Source organism: Falco cherrug, chromosome 1, assembly GCF_023634085.1.
Source record: "Falco cherrug isolate bFalChe1 chromosome 1, bFalChe1.pri, whole genome shotgun sequence".
Taxonomy (NCBI): Eukaryota; Metazoa; Chordata; class Aves; order Falconiformes; family Falconidae; genus Falco; species Falco cherrug.
In genome coordinates this window covers 6835182-6855405 of record NC_073697.1, presented here as the reverse complement: position 1 = coordinate 6855405, position 20224 = coordinate 6835182, and the positions used below count along the sequence as shown (strand labels likewise).

Here is a 20224-nt window from a genome sequence, read left to right as displayed (position 1 = left end):
AGCTACCAAAAATAAAACTTTTGCCTTAAAACCGGAAGAGGTTTTATAATATCATTTAGATATGATGCACTTGCTTAAAATTGTAAAGTTAATATTTTACTCATTCATAGTTTCGACAAAAACACATCTTGAAAAGGCTACAAAAGCATTAAAATTTAATATACCTCCAAAGGAATCCTTAAGGAAAAAGCTTAAATGGTTTTATAACTAAAACTAACACTCACTAGCATAACTCACTGAGTGAAAAGTTGTCTTTTGTTCATTCTCCGCTTCACACTAGACGTTAAACTCACATCAGCAGCAATATCAGAGCAGAGCTATGAATCAGCCCACAGCAGCTCCACACCCGACGCCTGGCAGAAAGCCAGCAGCAGCACGGCAGACCCCGCTCCCAAAGGCAGGACGTGCATACGGGTGCCGCAGCGCTGGCCCAGCTCTGCTCTCCGGGAGAGAGGACAGGAATGTATCGCAGAGCTATGATGGGGACCTCCAAAAGCGGCCACTTGCACAGCACAGCTCGTAAATCCACTCTTCATTCCCATCAGTGACAGTAACGGTTATGCTCTGTACTAATACGCTGCCCCATAACAGATATATCCAACAAAGGGCCTGGAAAGGAGTCAGAAGTAATTTGTAAGACATGAAGTCTCTGTCTCATCAGTTTTGTCAGTGCCATTCAGACGGAATTAAGACAGACATAGATGACATGCCATCCATGCCCAGGCAGGGCACGGCAGCTGGGCACCACGGCACAGTGCTGGGTCAAACCCCCAGCTCCCGGGGAGGCAGGAGCACCTCACCTCTTGCCAGGCTGCAGCAGTGTGCTGCAGAGGCCCAGAAGACACCTACCGATGTCAATCCTTCAAAGTGCAGCTTTAGCCTTCTCTTATGCACTTGCATTTATTCAAAAAACAAACCAACCACAGACGCCCAGACACATTGGAGTTCAGGTAACTGAACCTGACACCTCCCATATGGTCTAGCGGTTAGGATTCCTGGTTTTCACCCAGGCGGCCCGGGTTCGACTCCCGGTATGGGAAGCATTAGTTTTGATACCCCGGGAGGCTGCGCGGCCATTCAGTGAGACCTGGACAGGCCAGAGCTGGGCGGGGACCAACCTCATCACCTTCGGTGCAGGGCCCTGCCCCGGGGGGCACAGCCCCACGCACAGCAGCGGCTGGGGGCTGCCTGCGGGGAGGCAGCTCTGCGGGGAAGGGCCGGGCAGTGCCGGGGCACAGCAGCTGCCCCTGGGCCGGCAGCCAGCCCCGGTGGCCCAGGAGGCCGGTGGCGCCCTGGGGGGCGTGAGGAGGAGCGTGGCCAGCAGGCGCAGGGAGGGGATCCTGCCCCTCGGCTCTGCCCTGGGGAGGCCGCCCCGGGAGTGCTGTGCCCAGCGCTGGGCCCCCCAGTTCCAGAGACAGGGAGCTGCTGGGGAGGGCCCGGCGGGGGCTGCGCAGGGGGTGAGGGGCCTGGGCACCTCCCGGGGGAGGGCAGGCTGGGACACCTGCGGCTGCTCAGCCTGGGGAAGGCTGGCAGGGGATCTTACCAAAGCACAGAAGTATCTTAAGGGCGAGTGTCAGGAGGACGGGGCCAGGCTCTTTTCTGTGGTGCCCAGTGACAAGACAAGAGGAACGGGCACAAACCACGACACAAGAACTTGTTCCTTCAGGATATGAGGCAGAACTTTACTGTGAGGGTGGCAGAGCACTAGGACAGGCTGCCCAGAGAGGCTGTGGAGTGTCCTCTGGAGACATTCAAAACCCACCTGGACGTGCCTTTCTGCAACCTGCTCTGTGTGGACTAGACGGTCTCCAGAGGTCCCACCCAACCCTGGCCATTCTGTGATACCGGGGGCATAGCACAGCACACCACAGGCACACACGTAGCACACCAAACAATGCACAATGGCTGCTCTGAACCTTCATCACCCATCTTGTATCATAGCTACTATGGAAGAAACAAGTACGCCCCTCTTACTTCTGAATGTCCTAAAAAACTTAACACAGAGGCACACTGCCACTCTTCCCTCACCTTTTACACACTTCTTGGCTCATAATGGCAAGCTGGGGCTTGACTCCTGCTCAGAAGGGGCCCAGGTAGGTACCTGACAAGAACTAAAAACAGTACAGGCAGATTCTACAGAGAAAACTACAGCGTTCTTTGACCCTGTTTGGTTGTTTTCCGAGCGCAGCCAACTGAGTGGCTGAAGAGGGAATCATTTTGACACATGCATGTACATGCTTATTTAGAAGAGCACAGCTAGCCATGAGGCTGGAAAATGTGGATATACGAAATCAAGAAAGTTACAATTTTGTGTTAATGCTGATGATACTTCATGTACTGGCCATATGGCACATCTCAAAGCTATTCCGATGTGTTTCACTTAAAGATCTCTAAGAAAAATCCCTTCTTCATATTTCAGCTCTATTAGCGGATCCAGATCAACTTCATGGGGCTCTTTGGAGTTAGCTTCCCTGACACAGGCGCTGCAGGAATCCCACACTCAGCCAGGGGATGCCACCTCCAGGCAACAGGGTAGAGAAAGGGGGAAGGTGACGCACTGCAAGATGACTCATCTCCAGAAGAAGGACCCTGAAAACTCCTTCCGTCTGTCTGAGCCTCAGAGGCTGCTGAACGTTTTTACCACGAGCACACCTTTCTGCCCGTAGAGCTGGATGTCTGGATGGCTGCATTAAATATAGTAGAACCCTTACACACTAGTTGAAGATCACTATGTCAATACAAGCAACAGCCTATTAACAGTGTGCATGTGTGAAGACTGCAGAATATGAAATGCTAAAGGCAAACGCTTGTTTTCATTACTTTTTGCATAGCTGTTGGCACATAAATTACCACTTCATAATAGGCTCTTTGAAATTCTTTTGCTTTAACTAATGTGACTATATGTATTTTTACAGTGCAATCATAGCTATCAGTTTCCATCTGTTCTACTATTCTTTTGGTATGTTACGGCTCTGAGGAAGTAAACAAAAATAGATTGCTACAAAAACAAACCTGGGTGACAGTCTAGACTAAGGGTCTAATTAAAAATAAAATTTATTAGAATAGAGAGAAACATTGCAGTAAAACAAAGACCCAGTTTCTCTAACATATCTGGTATTATTCTTGGCAAAGTGAAATAAGGCTATAAATTTACTGAAACAAATCAGCATGGTACTGATGTACCATACTGATCTGGCATCACTCTTCCTGACTACAAGAATATGTTAGGAATACTCTTTGTTTTACTTCCATTTTAGTCACCGTAAATTTCTTTTCTAATTAGAACCCAAGAGTATTAGGGCTTGCAGGTTTTGCACAGACACAATTACATGGGTAAGAAACCAAACTGACTTAACAGTAATGCTACTCCCTAGTCTAGACACAGTTAAAACAAACTATACCAGTAGAACTATGTCATGCTAAGGGGTTGCTTTGATATAAATTAAACAGGCACCCTGTTATTGGAGGGGTGGGAAGTGGCCCTCGGAGTGGTAGTTCAACAAAATCCAACCTCTGAAAAGACTCAGAAGAGACCATGGAGATGTCTGGAGCCTACTTCCATCCGTCAAAAGGGTACGAACATCCTCTGACGAGATGCAGTCTCAAGGTTCGAGATACGTACAGGAAACAGGAAAATACAATAGCAAAGCTTTCAGGAGCGACTGACAACGTACTCTTAGCCCAGAAAAGCTAGCAACACTGAGAGGGCAAGCAGGCTTTGGTGACCAGCTTCTGGAATTCTCCTAAATAAACAGCCACCAACTCCTTCACCTACCACTAACACGTGGAAAGAAGCCTGTACTCCAGCAGCTCTGGGGGGTATCATTTTACATGAAAAAGGACTTGCTTATTAACATCAATAGAACCCAAGAATCATTTAGAGAGTGGTATGAAGAATTTAACACTTAGCAAAAATAAGCACATGAAAATTTTGCTCTGGTTTTTGGCCATTATTTCTAGTGTTTGCATTAGAGACACATGAAAAATAATATTTTCCATAATAAAGAATGTTGGTTTTAAAGTCTAGTGATTTTTAACATAAAAATATGAAATGACCTCACATCCAAAAGTGCCCAGAGGCTGCTAAGATAGCAAAGTAGTAAGAAATTTTAGATATTAAGAAAACGTAGCGAGGCAGAATCATTAAAGAAATTAGAGAGGATGAAAAAAGTGACAACTTTGAACCAAAACCCACAAATTGGTTTGGAACAGTTTTTGACATAAGGCACATTCATCTCCTGCTCTAGTTCAAGAAGAGCTTAAAGATCCCTTTTCAGATCAGTGCAAATGACAGCAATAACTTAAATAATTGCATGTTTCTCAGAATCAGCAATATCAGCAGTATGAAGAAAAAAAATGGTTTTGGAGCTGGGACAAGGCAGCAGATTTTCATTGTTTACTCAAATGTTTCATAAGTAGTTTCCTTTGTCAAGCTACAATTAATGTGCCATGTATCATTGAAGAATAAAAAGATTTATAAATAGTTTGAATACAAGGACTACGCCATTGTTCTTATTTGTACTGGTAAATACAAGACATGCCAGATAAGACTTCTCGAAGTGGGTTTCAAACTCTCGTACTAAATTTAAAGCCCTCTACTGTTAGCCAGCTTGGTTAGAAAAGTAGCACCTTCAATGTTTTGCCCCACCAATCCACCCCTTTCCCTCTCTCAAAAGGATGTTACATCCGGCCCCGCATCCCTGAAGCAGTACCCAGCCCAAACAGCACAAGGGATGCATCGTGCCTCTGTGGCTCAGGCAGCCTCTCCCAAAACGTATTCTGTCATTCCTGCTTAGCAGCATCTTCCCTTTCTTTGTCTCTCTTAGTTTCTGGAGCCCCGCACCAGATATGTGCAACAGAGGAGACAGGTTTTGAGTACCTCTGTCTCACTCCTAGGTCCAGCGAGGACTCATGGGGTGGGTGCAGGAGTGACACGGAGCCAGCTAAGCCACAGGACCAAGGCTGGGCTGAGTCAAAAAGCTCCACATAACCTGGTTACATCGTGCAATTGCGGTTTACAGCCATGGCTGCAGTTCACATGGTATCAAGGTGAAAAGTCCTATGATTTTCTTTCCAAGAGGAGAAAGCCATTCATCTTGCCTGTCTTCATTAATTTCTGGGTCTTTACTATGCCAGCAGTAAGCACTGTCTGAAATCATCATACCTTGCCTGATTAAAGAATGAATGCTTTTTTTGCCTAGACTATGGATTTGGGAGATACGAATGTCCCCCAACTTGAAAGCCCAAGCTTCCTAACAGTGCCAGTCATGAAATGTATCACAAGAAGCAGCTACAAACGTACAAACGGAAAAGAAAACACAGTGCCTCATGTCTCCCTGTCTGAAAATGAAGGCAATCGCCCCTCTTTTAAGAGCATGTGAATGTTCCCAAGTAAAAAGTGCTATCAGGATCACTGGTCTGCTTCTCCAAATATTTCCATTTTTAAATCAATACCATCACTAAATCTTTCAAGTTTATACACGTTCCTCATTTATACCCTTCCCTCCCTTCCTTGGAAACTAGGAATCTATTTAAAGTGAAAAGGAAAAAGGCCTAAAAACCTAAAGATCCACCTGAGAAAAGTCTCAGGTAAAAGTTCTGTCCTGCCTTACAAGATTGCTCACCTTGGCTCCTGAGGAACCATAGCACGTAGAGCTGAATCGCCCTGTTCTTGCTCACTGTACCCAGGCCTAAACCACTGTTGGAAATCGCTGTACCAGGTACTAGAAATCATAAATTAGGTAGAGTTAGACACATCAATAGAAGAAAATTATAACTAGGCAAGATGCTTGTACAAGACCCTGGTAGGGTCACTTATGAAAAAAAAAAAGTTGAAAAGTTCAACTCTGAGGAAGACCACCTGAGCAAGGCCGAAGGCCGGAATGACCCTCTAAAATTGATGCCAAAAGAAGATGCCGCCTAAACTCCGCCCAGGCCCCACCTAGACTCTGCCCATCATTAATATGCAATGAGATGTTGTAATTACATGAATACTATATGAAACGTTCTTGCAATCATGTATGTCAAATGTATAAATTAGCCTGTTTCGCACCTGTGCTTCGGAGGCAGTTCCAGTGGTGCAAACCACCTCCTCCCCTGCGCACAAATAAATGCCTTGCTGCTAAAAGCACAAAAAGTCTCCTAGCAGTTTTCTTCATTCCGAGTTTTTTTTGGCACCAAAGGATATGAAAGATGTTTAACTGAACAAGCAGTTCACCTCCCAAACTGTTAGTGTCTCTCATTTGTCCTACGTGATATACATGTTAGCACCACTGGTCTCTAGCAAACCCACTGCTCCTTTCAAGAAAGCTGCCCACTGAAGGGTTAAACATGCAAACAAGATCCTGTCTAGTTCCGTTTAATCCCTAGTAACACAGCACAGAAGATGAGGTATTGTCCCTGGGTTCTTATTATTACTGCCAGCCAAGAAACAGGGTACAACATACGACCACCCAAAATATCCCAGAGCATACACAATTGTTGCTTTGGGAAGTAGGATTGAATAAAGTCACATGGTTTTCAAGTGATGCCAATACGTATTAGTCATTCTATATTAAATACAAAATCATGATGATGAAACCTTCAGCCCTGCCTGATGAGGTTAAAAGCAAATTTATGTGGAGACCCAAGAAAATGAGCTAAGCAATTGCTGAGGTTTTTCTTTCAGCAGAAACACAGAAAAATGTGTAAAATGGCAAACAGAAGGGCTCCCTTCAGGACACCTACATTATTTTTTTTTTCTTATCTGAGAAGAACAGTTCAACACCTGATCATTAATACAAGAAAGGAAAAACTAAGACTGATCACAGAGCACGTTCACACAATGTCAAATCGTCTGGTTTGTCACTGGAGATTACACAGAAATAAGGCTAGAAGTCCAAAATAATTTTTACAAAAGCCTTCAAATTAAATCACAAATATCAAAAAGCTGTGACATACAATGGAACGAGCGCCTGGGTTTTCTTTGCAAATCTCAAAGCATTTGGTGCTTTGAGCACAAAGCTTTACCCAGCTACTCGCACTTTTCGGACCGCCCCTCCCACTTTCTCTCCATATAGTAACAACAAACACGAAACATACACAAATATGAAACCTAGCCCTAAAAAAACTAATCCACAAACTGTAAATAAACAAACTGTTCTTTGCCTGCTATGTTTATGTTTTACTGAAAATACAATGTAAAGGTTCAGTTTGGAGGCAGGACAGCTGCTTTGGGATCCGAAGGGGATTCACCATAGCCCTTCCACTGCATAGCTCTTCCCTCCCACCCTCGCTGCAGAAAGGGCTAGCATAACCCCCAGTAGCTACGCAATCAGGGGATCTATAGTCTGATCCTATGGGGCAAACCCCAGGGATGGATGAGAAAGACTGGTAAAAGCCTTTTTCAGTTGTAGCACTGGGCAGATCTTTCCAATGTAGATGATATTATTAACAAAACAAGAACAACAAAGGTGGAGTTTAGTGTCAGAATTTTGGGGGGGGGAGGGAATCACACCATTTCCCAAGGACAAGGATTGATTCACTTCTAAAGCAAGTGGTTTCATGAAGCCTGCTCTTTTATACTGCCTGCTGGCTAGACAAAGCCTAGTCACTGTTTCAAAGCTGTAAATATCTCTATTTCACACCAGGTATCTACCACCCATAACCATTCCTGAAGTCTACATTAGACAAAAAATCTATTAGCTTTTTTCCTACTGCTGCTGTCTTCATCAATCTCAGCCAGCAAGTTTAACACCACGTGGCTCTGAGTGCTCAGTGGCTCACTCGCATGCCACAGAGCAATTAAGATGATGTCTGGCATCAGGGCAGGAGGCATAGCAGGCAGTGAAGAAGAACGCAGAAGTTTTTAATCATATCCTATTAATGTTTTCCCCTTTACCTACATTCAGAAACAAACCCCAACATACTCTTCATAAGGGAAGAAAGAAAATACACAATATTCAAGACTTTTCCTCACAAAAAAAAACCCCTACAAACAAAAACTACCACCAAACACACCATCCTCCCAAAAAAGAAAAAAAAAACCAAAACAATAAAACAGCCAACAAACAAACCAAAACCAAACCAAACTTATATCCAGTTTATCTGTTCAGAAAGCTGTCAGGTAGGGTGGTACCAGACTTATTAGGCTTTGTCTGCACATCTGCATCAATGCTTTACAACTTGCTTCTCAAGGGGGAATCTAAAAATCGGTCAGTTTTCATCTGGCCATGTGTATATATATATATATATATATGTTGTAGACATTATGGGCAAAAGAATGCTTAAGTTTTATGGCTTTAGATATTCTATAGGTTTGTGAACATTCATTGTCCTTCATTGGTGTTCTGGTTATACCACTGCTCAAGCCATCACCTGAAAAACCAGGACTGGACTAAAACATTAAACCTTCTGAATTACACATGATACACAAAGACTTTAGCAGGAGTGTGCTTTAAGGTGGGTTTCCAAAGGTAAGAGATTGTGTTTACATATTTGGGTAGTGGCTGTTTTTTTATGAAAGAAGATTGGCAGCAAATTCGAAGACCAAAACATGTGCCCTGCATACATCAAACCAAACCAAAAAAGTTGCCATCCAAAAGCAACATGGAAAAAAGCTGCATTGCTTATTCAGCACCCACTGACAGTCAGCTTGCACAAAGAATGCCACTGTAGTAGTTCTTGTTCAAGTGTGGGACAGCAAAAGCCATTCCAGAGAAATTCAATCAGTCAAGAGAAAGACTGCATATGGTTATGTTTTTTAAAGTTGATAGCTGATTATAATTTATAATGTATTTCTAAAAAAGCACAGTAAGCTAATTACATTTGGGAGAAGCAGCATTTTAGAAACTATAAAGATACAAGTAGTAATAGGAAATCCTAGCTCCCAACTATTGCTTTCAATGTTCTTAACAGAATAAAACATTTGCTTTTGATTTCAGGAGTGGTTTGTATTCAACAATGTAAAATTTGTTTAAAGTTTCAATGGCGGTTCTCCTCCTTGCTCACCAAATAGTCACATTAATTACTTTTACAATGTGCAAGACTATTGCAACCATAGGGTCTCCTGTAAGTCCTTCTACAGTCAAGGAACTCTTTGGTCATGCAGGCAGACTCAAAGTTGAGGGATTACAATCCAAATACTCACTGACAAAGGCTTAACCCTCAAAACAACGGTCTACCAAGACAAAATTTAACATAGTAATAATTAGAAAAAATTACAAAGGTTAAATCTTTTACAAATACCAGCAGTGGTACAAAGACCTATATAAGAGGAATCTTCTCATGAGAACAGCATGAATTATTTAAACCAGCAGCACCACTAGAACAAGCAATTTTCCAGTACACTACTGTTCCTCAAAACATGGTAATCAACAGCACGTAGCACACACACCAAGATGAGCTCTCCCATACGTGCTAAGAATTCTATCTTTGAGAACAGTGCTCAAACTCTCTGCCTCAACAATTACTTTGTAGAGCACCAGAGAGTATAGGACAGTGAGGTTTCATACCTGTACAGAACATACTTAAGCCACAGTAAAACAATGATGAAGTGGCTAGGAACAAAAAAGCTACAGCTGCCAAGTGAGAATCAGAAATACCACATCTGCTAAAATCAAAAAAAAAAAAAAAAAAAAAAAAAAAGAAACAAAACCCACCCAAACCACCACAGTATGCTTTGTGGCTCAGAACTAAGACATAATTCCTACGAGGAAGTATAGCTGGAGAGTAACGCCTGGGATGCATAGGGCTATGCGATACTGAAGGCAATACGTTTGGCTCGTGAGGGAAACGCCTGAACTGCCACGCACTACCAGCATCCTCTGCTGGTTGACCCACTCAGCAGTGCCAGCCCCAAAGTGCCAGGACCTGCAAGTGAAATGGCTCACAGTGAAGTGCAGAAGGCAGCTCCAGAAGATGGTGCAACTGAAAAACAAACACGAGGCTCCCTGCCGCACCAGGCTTCTCAGTAGTCCTGCAGAAGGCAGCAAGAATGGTGTAAACTATCAGCTCTGTGGCTCAATTACCAGACACAGCAAATAAAACACTGATACTTCACAGATGATGTTTCAACTCGCTTTCCACCCTTTGCTCCTGAAGCTGCTCACGCAGAGAACATTAAAGACCCTTCAGTCAAGGTTTTGTGATAAGAAAGGTTGCCAGCTCACATGTTACGCTTTTACCATCTGTCACATCCAAGGACAGAAACAAGGCCATTTTTATAGTCAACAGTAAGGGCAAAGAAGTAACATAAATCAAACATGCAGGAGGAGACCTATCTGAGGGACTTAACCCGGCAGGGATGCCAAGCACACCCAAGACTTGAGACACCAGGTGAGCTGGTCAGAGAGCAATCCCCTACTGAGCAGTTCTCAGATAAATACTGACACAATGACTGTAGTGAAAGCAGTTCAGTTAAACATATATATATATTCACATAGGAATAGGAAGATTTAAAACAATTAACAATTGTTAAAATGAGAAGGCACGTAAAACTCCAAAACGTCCATTATTACAACTTTTAGCAGCTGAAGTACTTAGCATCTACAATTCATCTGACCGAGATTGTGCCTACAGAAGCCAAATTTATGCACTACGCCTAAGCCTCTCTCAAATTTCTAGAGGCAGCTTTGAGAGAAACAGATTGAGGCAGACTAATTGAAAGGTTATCAGCAGCCTTAACTTTCAGGTCTTTTGCAGTGTGCTACCATCTGTAAAACAGCTAACAACAAATACACAAAATGGTTCGTTTAGAAAGCAAACAGGTAGTAATTACTGAATTAAAGCTTTACCTCTGCTCGTTGCGTGCGAGGCAAAACAGACGACTTTTCAATGGCATAAACATCCACCAAGTAGAGGCGCGCTCCTTGCTCCCTGTCCAAGATGGCAGCGGTCTGGATGACACCAGTATGGCGCCCAATGGTGAAGAGGCGCCCAAGACTCTTATCTTCGCATCGGACAGACACAATGTAGTATTCCACCTGAGCTTCAGAGCCCCGCGGACTCGCTGCTTCGATAGAGATCACGTTTGTCCCAATGGGCTCGCCTTCTTTTAAGATGGTTATGTACTTTGGCTGAGTGAAAACAGGCCCATCGACCCCTTGCAGAATTATAGTCATCTCGGTGGTGGATTTTCTCCTTTCAGGGCCAAGATCCGTGGCAGAAACTATGAGATTGTATATGAGTTGAGAAGGCACCAAAGCTGACGCTACTCTTAAGTCTCCACTGTAGCGATCCACAATAAAGGTTTCGGTATCTCCATTGACTATTTCATATTCCACTTCCCCATTGGCACCCTCATCAGGATCCGCAGCAATAATGGTCGTCAGGATGGAACCGATCACAGCCGAGGGGTCGGCTGCGAGAGCATTTTGCGATACGAACACAGGAACATTGTCATTTTGGTCCGTCACCAAAATGGTCACATTCTTCAAAGCAAATCGTCTGGACTCCACAGGAACCGCCTGGTCGGTGGCTTTGACTGTTAATTCAAAGAGATTAGCAAACTCACGATCTATTTCAGCGTTGGTAAATATTGTCCCTCTCACTTCATCTATACGGAAATGATTACCCCTTGGCATCTGTTGAATGATTGCGTACGTCAGCTGCCCATTAATATCTGCATCCGGATCGTGAGCAGTCACAGAAATAACAGAGCTACCAACAGGAACGTTCTCAACAATAGATTTAAAGATGTCCCCTGGAGGAAAATTGGGAGGGTTGTCATTGAAATCCCTAACATGTATTACCACTGACATTGTAGATGACCGTGGTGGCCTTCCTTGGTCTTTTGCTGTTATATTTAGCTTATATAGAGACTGTGTCTCAAAGTCCAGTTTCTTTGCAAGAAAAATACTACCAGTGTTGGGACTGATGCTAAAGGTCCCATGATTGTTTGTCCCCGTAATGCTGTAGTGGAGGTCAGCATTGTCACCTGAATCTGAGTCAGTGGCAGTGACAGATGACACAAGTTCACCAACTCTCATGTTTTCCAAGACATCCACTAACAAGGTTGATTTAGGGAAGGAAGGACTGTTGTCATTTTCATCCAGCACATCAATGCTCAACATGCAAGTTGAGCTTAGGGAAACTGCTCCAGAGTCTACCGCTTGGATGACAAGCGAATATGACGCAGTAGCTTCATGATCTAGTTTGCCTACTAACGTCACTTGGCCTGTGCTACTATCTATCGCAAACTGTTTTTCTTCATTCCCCTTGATTACAGAGTAGTGAATCAATCCATTAACCCCTTCATCAACATCTGAGGCAGAAACTCTCAGCACCTGTGTCAGATTTGCTGCCAACTCTGATATAGTAGCTTGGTAAAGATCTTTCAAAAATTTGGGGGCATTATCATTGATGTCTTTCATGTAGATTTGTACAGTTGCCTGGTCTTTTAGAGGCTTTGGCAGTCCCTGGTCTGTTGCTATTACCGTGAGACTAAATACCGCAGCTCCCCTTTGTCTCATAAGAGCTTCTCTGTCAAACTGATGAGTGCTTCTTATTTCCCCTGTTACCGCGTTCAGCTCAAAATCTGGCTGCATATGCTCAAATGAATATCTGACTTCACCATTTGGCCCAAAGTCTTTATCTACAGCATTTATTTTACCTACATAGGATCCACCCCTCTGCTCCTCTTCAAAATAAAATACGTAGTTGGTGCTGTTGAACAGGGGCCTGTTATCATTCACATCCTCCAGAATTACAGTAACATTTACGGTAGCATTGAGTGGTTCTACTGCTCTGTCAGAGGCAACAACCAGTAAAATATATCTTTCCTGAAGTTCACGGTCCAGTTCACTTTTTATATACAGCTGACCATCTGGGAATATGCCAAAGGCATCCCCAGTATTTCCTTCAATTATGCTGTAAGCTATTTCACCGTTCACTCCCGAGTCTTTGTCGGAAGCCTGCACCTTAAAGAACCTGGAATTCACAGGCTCTGACTCCAAAATAGTAATTTCATAGGAAAGCTGGTCGAACGCAGGTGGGTTATCATTTACATCGTGAACAGAGACAGTCAGGATAAAGTTGGAGGACAGCTGCGGCACCCCCATATCCGAGGCCAGGATTTCAACCTGGTAAGACCCAGCATTTATGTCAAGCGGCCCTATTAAGCTTATGGCACCCGTTTGCTCATTGATCAAGAACAAGCCCTTTGGGTTTTGCTTAAGGCTGTAAAGGACCATGCCATTAACACCTTCATCAGGATCAACAGCTTTGGCCTGGAATATGGCATGCCCAGCTTTCCAGTTTTCAACCACATTTACACTTTCCACCACATGAATAAAGTGTGGGGAATTGTCATTTAAATCTTTGACGGTTATATTAACCACAGCATCACCAGTTATCACCCCACCACTAGCAACTACCTTCAGCTGGTAAAACGCTTGCTCCTCCCTGTCAATAATACTAGCTGTGGTGATCTGTCCGGTCACCCTGTTGATGGCAAACACGCCCCTTTGGTCACCTGTTGTAATAAGGTAACTGATGTTGGTGTTGAGGTCCATGGTGGAAGCGAAAACAGTACCTACATGGTAACCCAGGGCAACATTTTCAAAGACAACAAAACTGTACACGCCCTGGCTGAAAACTGGTGGATTGTCCTGGGTGTCCAAGACAGTGATGGTGACAATGGCTTGGTTCTGTGACTGAAGATGGCCACCATCAGTGGCCACGATCTGCAACTGGTAAGCAGTTTTCTCCTCCCTGTCAAGGGCTATTTTTGTTGTGATGACCCCTGTCTGGCCATGGACCTGAAACCTAGAGGTGTCTCCAGCAGAGATGCTGTACTTGACTGTCCCATTGGGTCCCAGATCAGGGTCTGTGGCAGACACTGTGGTCACATAGGTCCCAGCTGGCTCATTCTCTTGGATATGGGCAAAATACTGAACAGGATAAAACACAGGGCTATTGTCATTCACATCCAGGAGGCTCACGTTAACTCGGGCTATCGAAGAAAGGGGAGGAGAGCCTAAATCAGTGGCCAGGACCTGCAGGGAGAAGTATGCCTGCTCCTCCCGGTCCAGCTGCGAGACAGTGCTGAGCTTGCCCGACACAGGATCTAAGCGAAAGATCCGGCGAGGGGTCACCGAGGAGGGGCCAACTGCTGCCACCACTGGCTCAGCTTCCTGCAGGGAGAAGCGGACAGTCCCATTGTCCCCCAGGTCCCCATCTGTAGCGCTCAGGACCAGCAGCTCAGTCCCCGACGGGGAGTTTTCAGCCAGGGACACCTGGTAGCCCTCGGGTTGACTAAAGCGAGGTTTGTTGTCATTGACATCCAGGATGGTCACCACCAACTGGGCATAGGAGAACTTGGGCTGCACCCCCTGGTCACGGGCACTGATATTGAGCACCACCTGAGAAGCAGTCTCCCGGTCCAGCCCGCTGGAGATGGACGTGCCCATGGCATGCCCAGTGGTGCTGCCCTCTGGGCCGGCTGTGGTGACCAACCCGCTGTGTTCGCTGATGCGAAACCAGCCAAGCTCATTTCCCGAGACGATGCTGTATTTGAGGTTGGCATTGAGGCCCGAGTCACGGTCCGTGGCACTCAGGCCCCGCACGTAGCTGCCCAGGGGCACCTCCTCACTGATGTTCACCCTGTAGACCGACTGCCCAAAGACTGGAGGGTGGTCATTAATGTCATTCACAAAAATCACCAGGCTAGCTACAGAGGAGCGGCTGACAGGAGCTGTCACCACCCCATCAGGGGAAAAGGCAGAAGTTGGGGAGCCCGGTGGTGCCGGCAGGGCTCCATAGTTATCCGCCACTGCCACTGTCAGGTTATAGGCCGGGATGCGCTCCCGGTCCAACGCAGCTGCTACCTTTATAAGGCTGAGGTTGGGTACCTTACTGCTGTGCACCTCAAAGTGCTGCTGCTCGTTTCCTGCCAGGATTGACACAGAGATGTTCCCGTTGGCTGCAGGGGAGTCTGCATCGCTCACTGTCAGCAGGGCCACCACTGTGCCGGGGGCTGCATTCTCGTCCACGGAGGCAAAGCGGGAGGTGGCTGGGAAATAGCGAAACTTTACCCGGGGCTCATTGTCATTGACATCGAGCAGGCGGATGAGTGCCTCAGCCCGGCCGCTCAGTGCTGGCACCCCTCGGTCCATGGCCTGCACCGTCAGCGAGTACTGCTGTCGCATCTCATAGTCCAAGCGCTCCCGGATGCGGATCACCCCGCTCTCAGGGTCCACCTCAAACGGGAGGCTGCCAGCCCCCTCCCCGCCGCCACCGCTGCCATCACCTCCTTCCAGGCGGTAGCGGATGTCAGCGTTGGTGCCTTCATCAGCATCAGCTGCAGCGACCTGGAGAACACTGGCCCCAACAGGCGCATCCTCGGGCACTCGTGCCTGGTAAAGAGTCTGGCTGAAGACGGGTGGGTTATCATTGATGTCCTGGACGGTGACGTTGACCTGAAGGTACCCCCGCCGACGGGGCTCGCCCTTGTCCTCCACCTGCACCAACAGCTGGTAGCTGGGGGTGGCCTCCCGGTCCAGCCCACCCCTGGAAACCAGGTGCAAGAAAGCTCCTTCACCGCTGGGGTTGAGAGTGATGTTGAGCCGGAAACGTCCCTCCTCGTTGCCGGCCACGATGCGGTAGGAGCCGTGGTCTACGCCGTTGGTGCCGCTGTCGGCGTCGGTGGCCGTGTCCAGGATAAGCTGGCGCCCGCTGCCCGTGTCCTCCTTGAAAGTCACCACGATGGAGGGGTCGGGGAAGACGGGCGCGTTGTCATTGAGGTCGAGCACCAGGACCCGCACCTCGCTGGGGTAGGTGGGCTGGCTGGAGAGCACCACCAGGTCCACCACGTCGCTGGCCAGGCTCTCGCGGTCGATGGTGGCGCGGGTGTGCAGGGCGCCCGAGGTGCCGTTGATGGAGAAGAGGGCATGGTGCTCGCTCAGGCGGTAGGTGAAGCCGGGCCGGGTGGCGATGGTGCCCACCCAGGTGCCGGGCGGCTGCTCCTCCAGCACCCGGAAGACCTGGCGGGGCTCCGCGGCGGCGCCCAGCGGCAGCAGCAGCAGCAGCGGCGGCAGCAGCAGCAGCGGTAGCAGCGGGGCCCCGCGGCCGGCGGCGGGGCGGCCCATGGCGCCCCGGGGGGGACGGCGCCCCGAGGCCGCTGCTCCCGGCGGCGCCCCCCGGGGATCCGCCTCCCCCCGCTCCCGCTTTCCCGCCCGCTCTCCTCACCCGCGGAGGCTCCGCTCGCCCTGTCCCGCCGCGGACGGGAGCAGACCCGCCGGCGCGCCGCGCTCACGGGGCGCTCCGCCGCTGCCGCTCCTGCCGCCGCCGCTCCTCCCGCCGCCGCTCCGGGGCTGGGGGGCGGCCGGGGGCGCCGCGCCGCATCGCCGCTCACCAGCCGCCGTCGCTACCGCCGGGAGCCCCGCGCTCCGCCGCTCCTCAGCGGCCGCCGCCCCGCCACCATGCCCGGGCGCGGGCGCTCAGCGGCTGTGCTCAGCGGCGGTGCGCGGCGCCGCCGGGTTTGTAATCCAGGGCCGCAGCGCTCGCCGCCGCCCGGCCCCAACTTTGCCCGGCGCTCATTGATCCCTTCCCTCTTGACGCCCGGGGCCGGCTCCCCCCCCGGCCTCCCATTGGCCGCCCCGCCCGCCGCCGCCCCGCCCACCGCCCCGCCCCGCCCGGCGGGGGCCCCGCCACCCCGCGCACCTGGGGGTCCGCCCCGGCCCCTGCGCCCGGGGGAGGCGGCGGGGCAGGGCGGGGGGGCTGTGCCCATCCGGCTGTCCCGGGAGGGAGGCGCAGCCCCCCCGCCCGCTCCGGCGTGCAGTGCGGAGGGGGTCGGGGCGGCGGGGACCCCCCGCCTCGCCCCGGTCGGGCCGAGGAGGGGCGGTGTCGCGCCTGCCCCGCACGGCGAGGGTCGTGGCGACGGGCGGCCGCGCCGCGCCGCGTTTTTAAAGCGGGTCTGTAAGGAACTTATGGGCTGCGCGGGGGGCGCGACACGTTATCCCCGCGAAGATGCTCCGCTGTGCAGCGGTAAACTTCCCGGGACACGGAGCGCAAGCGGCAGCGCGGTGCCGGCAGCCCCGGGCCCCGCCGCGCTCCAAGCGCGGGCCGAGAGCGCCCTCTGCTGCCCGCCGCCCGCCCGGTGAGCCGGGACGGGACGGGGGGGCTCGCTGTCCCGGGCGGGGGGCGGGGGGAGTGAAGCATCGCAGGGATGCAGGAGCATCACATGGAAAATGCGCCCTCGGTCTGGGTGAGGTCGCCGCCCGCCCGCCAGCCCACACCTTGCTCCGTCCCGACCCGCTGCAAGCAGCGCGGAGAGCCCTAATCCCGCCGGGAGCCAGGGCAGGGACGGCCCCGCGGCCAGCGGGGGCAACAGGCTGATGCCGAGTTCGGTGACACCCCAGCGCGAGCAGGGATGCCAGCGCGGCGGTCGGCCAGCCCGGGGGCAGCAGTGCAACTGACCGGGCACACGCAGCCCAGCCACGTAACGAAATCAGCAAATACGGAGTTTCTTTCTCCCCGTGAAGTAGTTTATGAACCCGGCAGTGGATTTTCCAACAGGAAAAAGTAAGAAAAGAGAGAAGTTAGGTGAAAAGATACTAGGAGAGCGTACGAGTAATGTGGGGTTGGAAGAACTGTGAGGATAAGGTGTCAAAGGCAGTTTGTGTCACGTCCATGTCGTACTTTGCCCCCCCACCCCCCGATGGGATTTCAAAAGGAAGATCAAACAAACAGTAGCGGCAGCCTTGACCGGGTTAGTAGGGGCGAAGCGGTGGTTCCTGCCCCTGCCCGGTACCGTCACCTAAGGCAACGAGGTGCCTCGGGCCATCAGCTCCCGCAAACCCCCTCTCCGTCGGGCGAGGAGCCCCCCGCCACGGCCAGCGCACGGCCCCGTGGCACGGCGGGTGGGAGCGCTGATGCCCAGCACCCCTCCCTGCACGGGCACCCCGTGCCACCGCCGGGACCCCCCCTCCCGGACGCGGCTGCCCTCAGCCGGTGTTTAGTTTTGCACCTTCCAGCATCTGCTGCCGACACGGAGAAGGACGTTTGTGCCTGAAAGTGCTTTTTCTAGCCGCCCTGGACGGCTCTGTAGGAAACAGCAAATTTACCTACAAACTGTTAGTGGAAACGCCTCCTTTCCTCTTGCAAGGAGCGCGACGGTAAAGCGATGCGACAAGTGACCGCGGGCCCTGCCTGGCTGCCGGGATCACGTACCGCTGTTCAGGTCTGCACCGGTTCTTTGATGTGTTACTCCATCTACCGGCGCGCACCGAGCCGTGCCTGCAGCAAGCCCTGCGGAGCTGGGTGGCTGCTCTATTTCCACCACAAAGATGCCCCTACTCGAGATGAGGTGTTCGGAATCAGCAGAAAACAACGGTACTACTCCATTCGCAAAAAGAAAAAGATTGTATGGGGTGAAGAGGGAGGATTACCAGCATACGCCAGCATCAGCCTTAGCCAGGATAACTCTTCAACCGTTTGCCTCTACAGGTGTTTCTCACTGCCTGGGATTTTTCACATCTGCCCGCTAAACTTGAGTTCGAAGTCAAAAACACAGTACTGAAAAACACGCTGGGTGTTCTGACACCCCCCTGGAAGGATTTTGGTCCTACTAACGACTAGGTCAGAATACATCATTAATCAAGTATATTTTGTGTGTGGAACAGACACAATCTTGGTCTACCGTTGTTCAAGCTTTTCTGTGCCCACAGTTTGCACTTTCCTCTGGATTCTTCTCTCAAATGCCCAAATGAAAAATACTGCTACAAAAGTAAGCAAATTCAAACATACTAAAACTCAGCATCAGCCTTTTACATGCTGTACATCTGAGGTAGGCAAATTGCATAAAATTCTGGAAAAGAGACTGTCTAGAAAACAAGAGAATATCTAGACAATAGGTGTTAAAGCACCAGGTTTATTCTATTCTAGACACTTGCAAATAATGCCTGTCAATATTGGATACCAGAATTATGACACGTGCCCCTTGCATTATATTAACACAAAATGATACACTGCAAAATTTTGCAATTTACATAAAATGAATAAAACTATCTATTTGTCAGCTTACAGACAGTGTAATTTACTATTTGGAATTATATCACTGATCTTATACGATGACTTTAAATATCATCAGGTGGTTTCAGAAACAGCATTGCTTAAGCTTCTTGTATCTGTAGATGTAAAGCTAGCTTAGGTGTTATTTCTAGATATAAGCTACCTACAAAAGAAAAAAAACCACCAACTTTTAAATTCCTGAAGTGTTTCAGTATATCAAAATCCCATCTCATAGTATTCAGAAAGTATTTTTTCAATCAAATAATTTACAGAAATTATATAAAACTTTACAGCCAATTTTCAGTTACCGAAACAATTTCAGGCAAAAAAAAAAAAAAAAAAATCATAATATTCTCATTGCAGTTGTATTCTATTTTTAATGTGAGCTTCTATTTCAAACGTATCCATAGGTAGGAGATGTTTTAAGAATAATAATTTTAAGGTATTCTTTTTTATTTTGGAGAAAATATTTTAATGGCTAAGAAAAAAAAAAAAACATTGAAAATTAAGCAGCTATGGTAGATATAAACCAGCACAAACCTGCCTATGTTGTCACTGCTACTGTCAGCCAGACATGTTTTCAGTGAGTTAACAGAGCAGTGTGGTAAATCGCTTGAGATAGGTTCTCTCGTCTGTCACTGCCCATAATTTTGCCCCCTGAAAGATGAACAGTTTGTTTATGTGAAGATGTGGATGTGACTGTGGATATCACAAATGCTACATTATTTCACATATCAGTAGCAAAAAGACAGGACATTCCAGGAAAGAAAAAGAAAAAAAAAAACAAAACCAAAAAGCCGTTAAGGAAAGCTTGATTGCTAGCCACAGGATCATGGCCAGCGAGTGCCCTGAGTCGCAGAGAACAGTGCCAGCTGCATAAGGGCTCCCCATCTTGCCTCGAGATAAGAGTAGTTCTGAGGCACTTGCTGGGGTAGGAAGCAGGAGAAAAATCAACCATCACCTTCAGCAGTGTTTGTCCTTGTTATTCGGACTGAAACTGAAACAAACCTGGGATTTTGTTGGCGTAGGGAAGCTACTAAAGAACTAAAGCCTGTGGAAACTGTGACCATCTCCAGTGGAAGTGCTACCCAAACTGCTTCAAAAAATCAAAATTCTGGGAACTTTAATATTTTGGGTTTTTTTGTTGTTGTTGTTGTTTGTTTTTGCTTAGCATGAGGGTAATAAAGAGAGAGGGGGAAGAAAAAAAAAGAAGAGAGGTTTTAAAACTCAGGGAAAC

General features: G+C 48.4%; 1 protein-coding gene and 1 non-coding gene across 2 annotated transcripts in view; one reads left to right on the top strand and one right to left on the bottom strand.

The window, feature by feature from the left end:
- FAT4 (FAT atypical cadherin 4) overlaps window positions 1-16482 on the bottom strand; it is a 151194-nt gene extending 134712 nt beyond the window's left edge. The window contains exon 1 of the mRNA XM_055720700.1: window positions 10773-16482. Within this exon, the coding sequence (XP_055576675.1) occupies window positions 10773-16064 (5292 nt within the window). The 5' untranslated portion in view covers window positions 16065-16482. The remainder of the gene's footprint in view (window positions 1-10772) is intronic.
- Window positions 969-1040, top strand: TRNAE-UUC (transfer RNA glutamic acid (anticodon UUC)). Its single transcript has one exon. It is a non-coding gene; the product is annotated as a tRNA-Glu (tRNA).
- Window positions 16483-20224: the final 3742 nt, after the last annotated feature.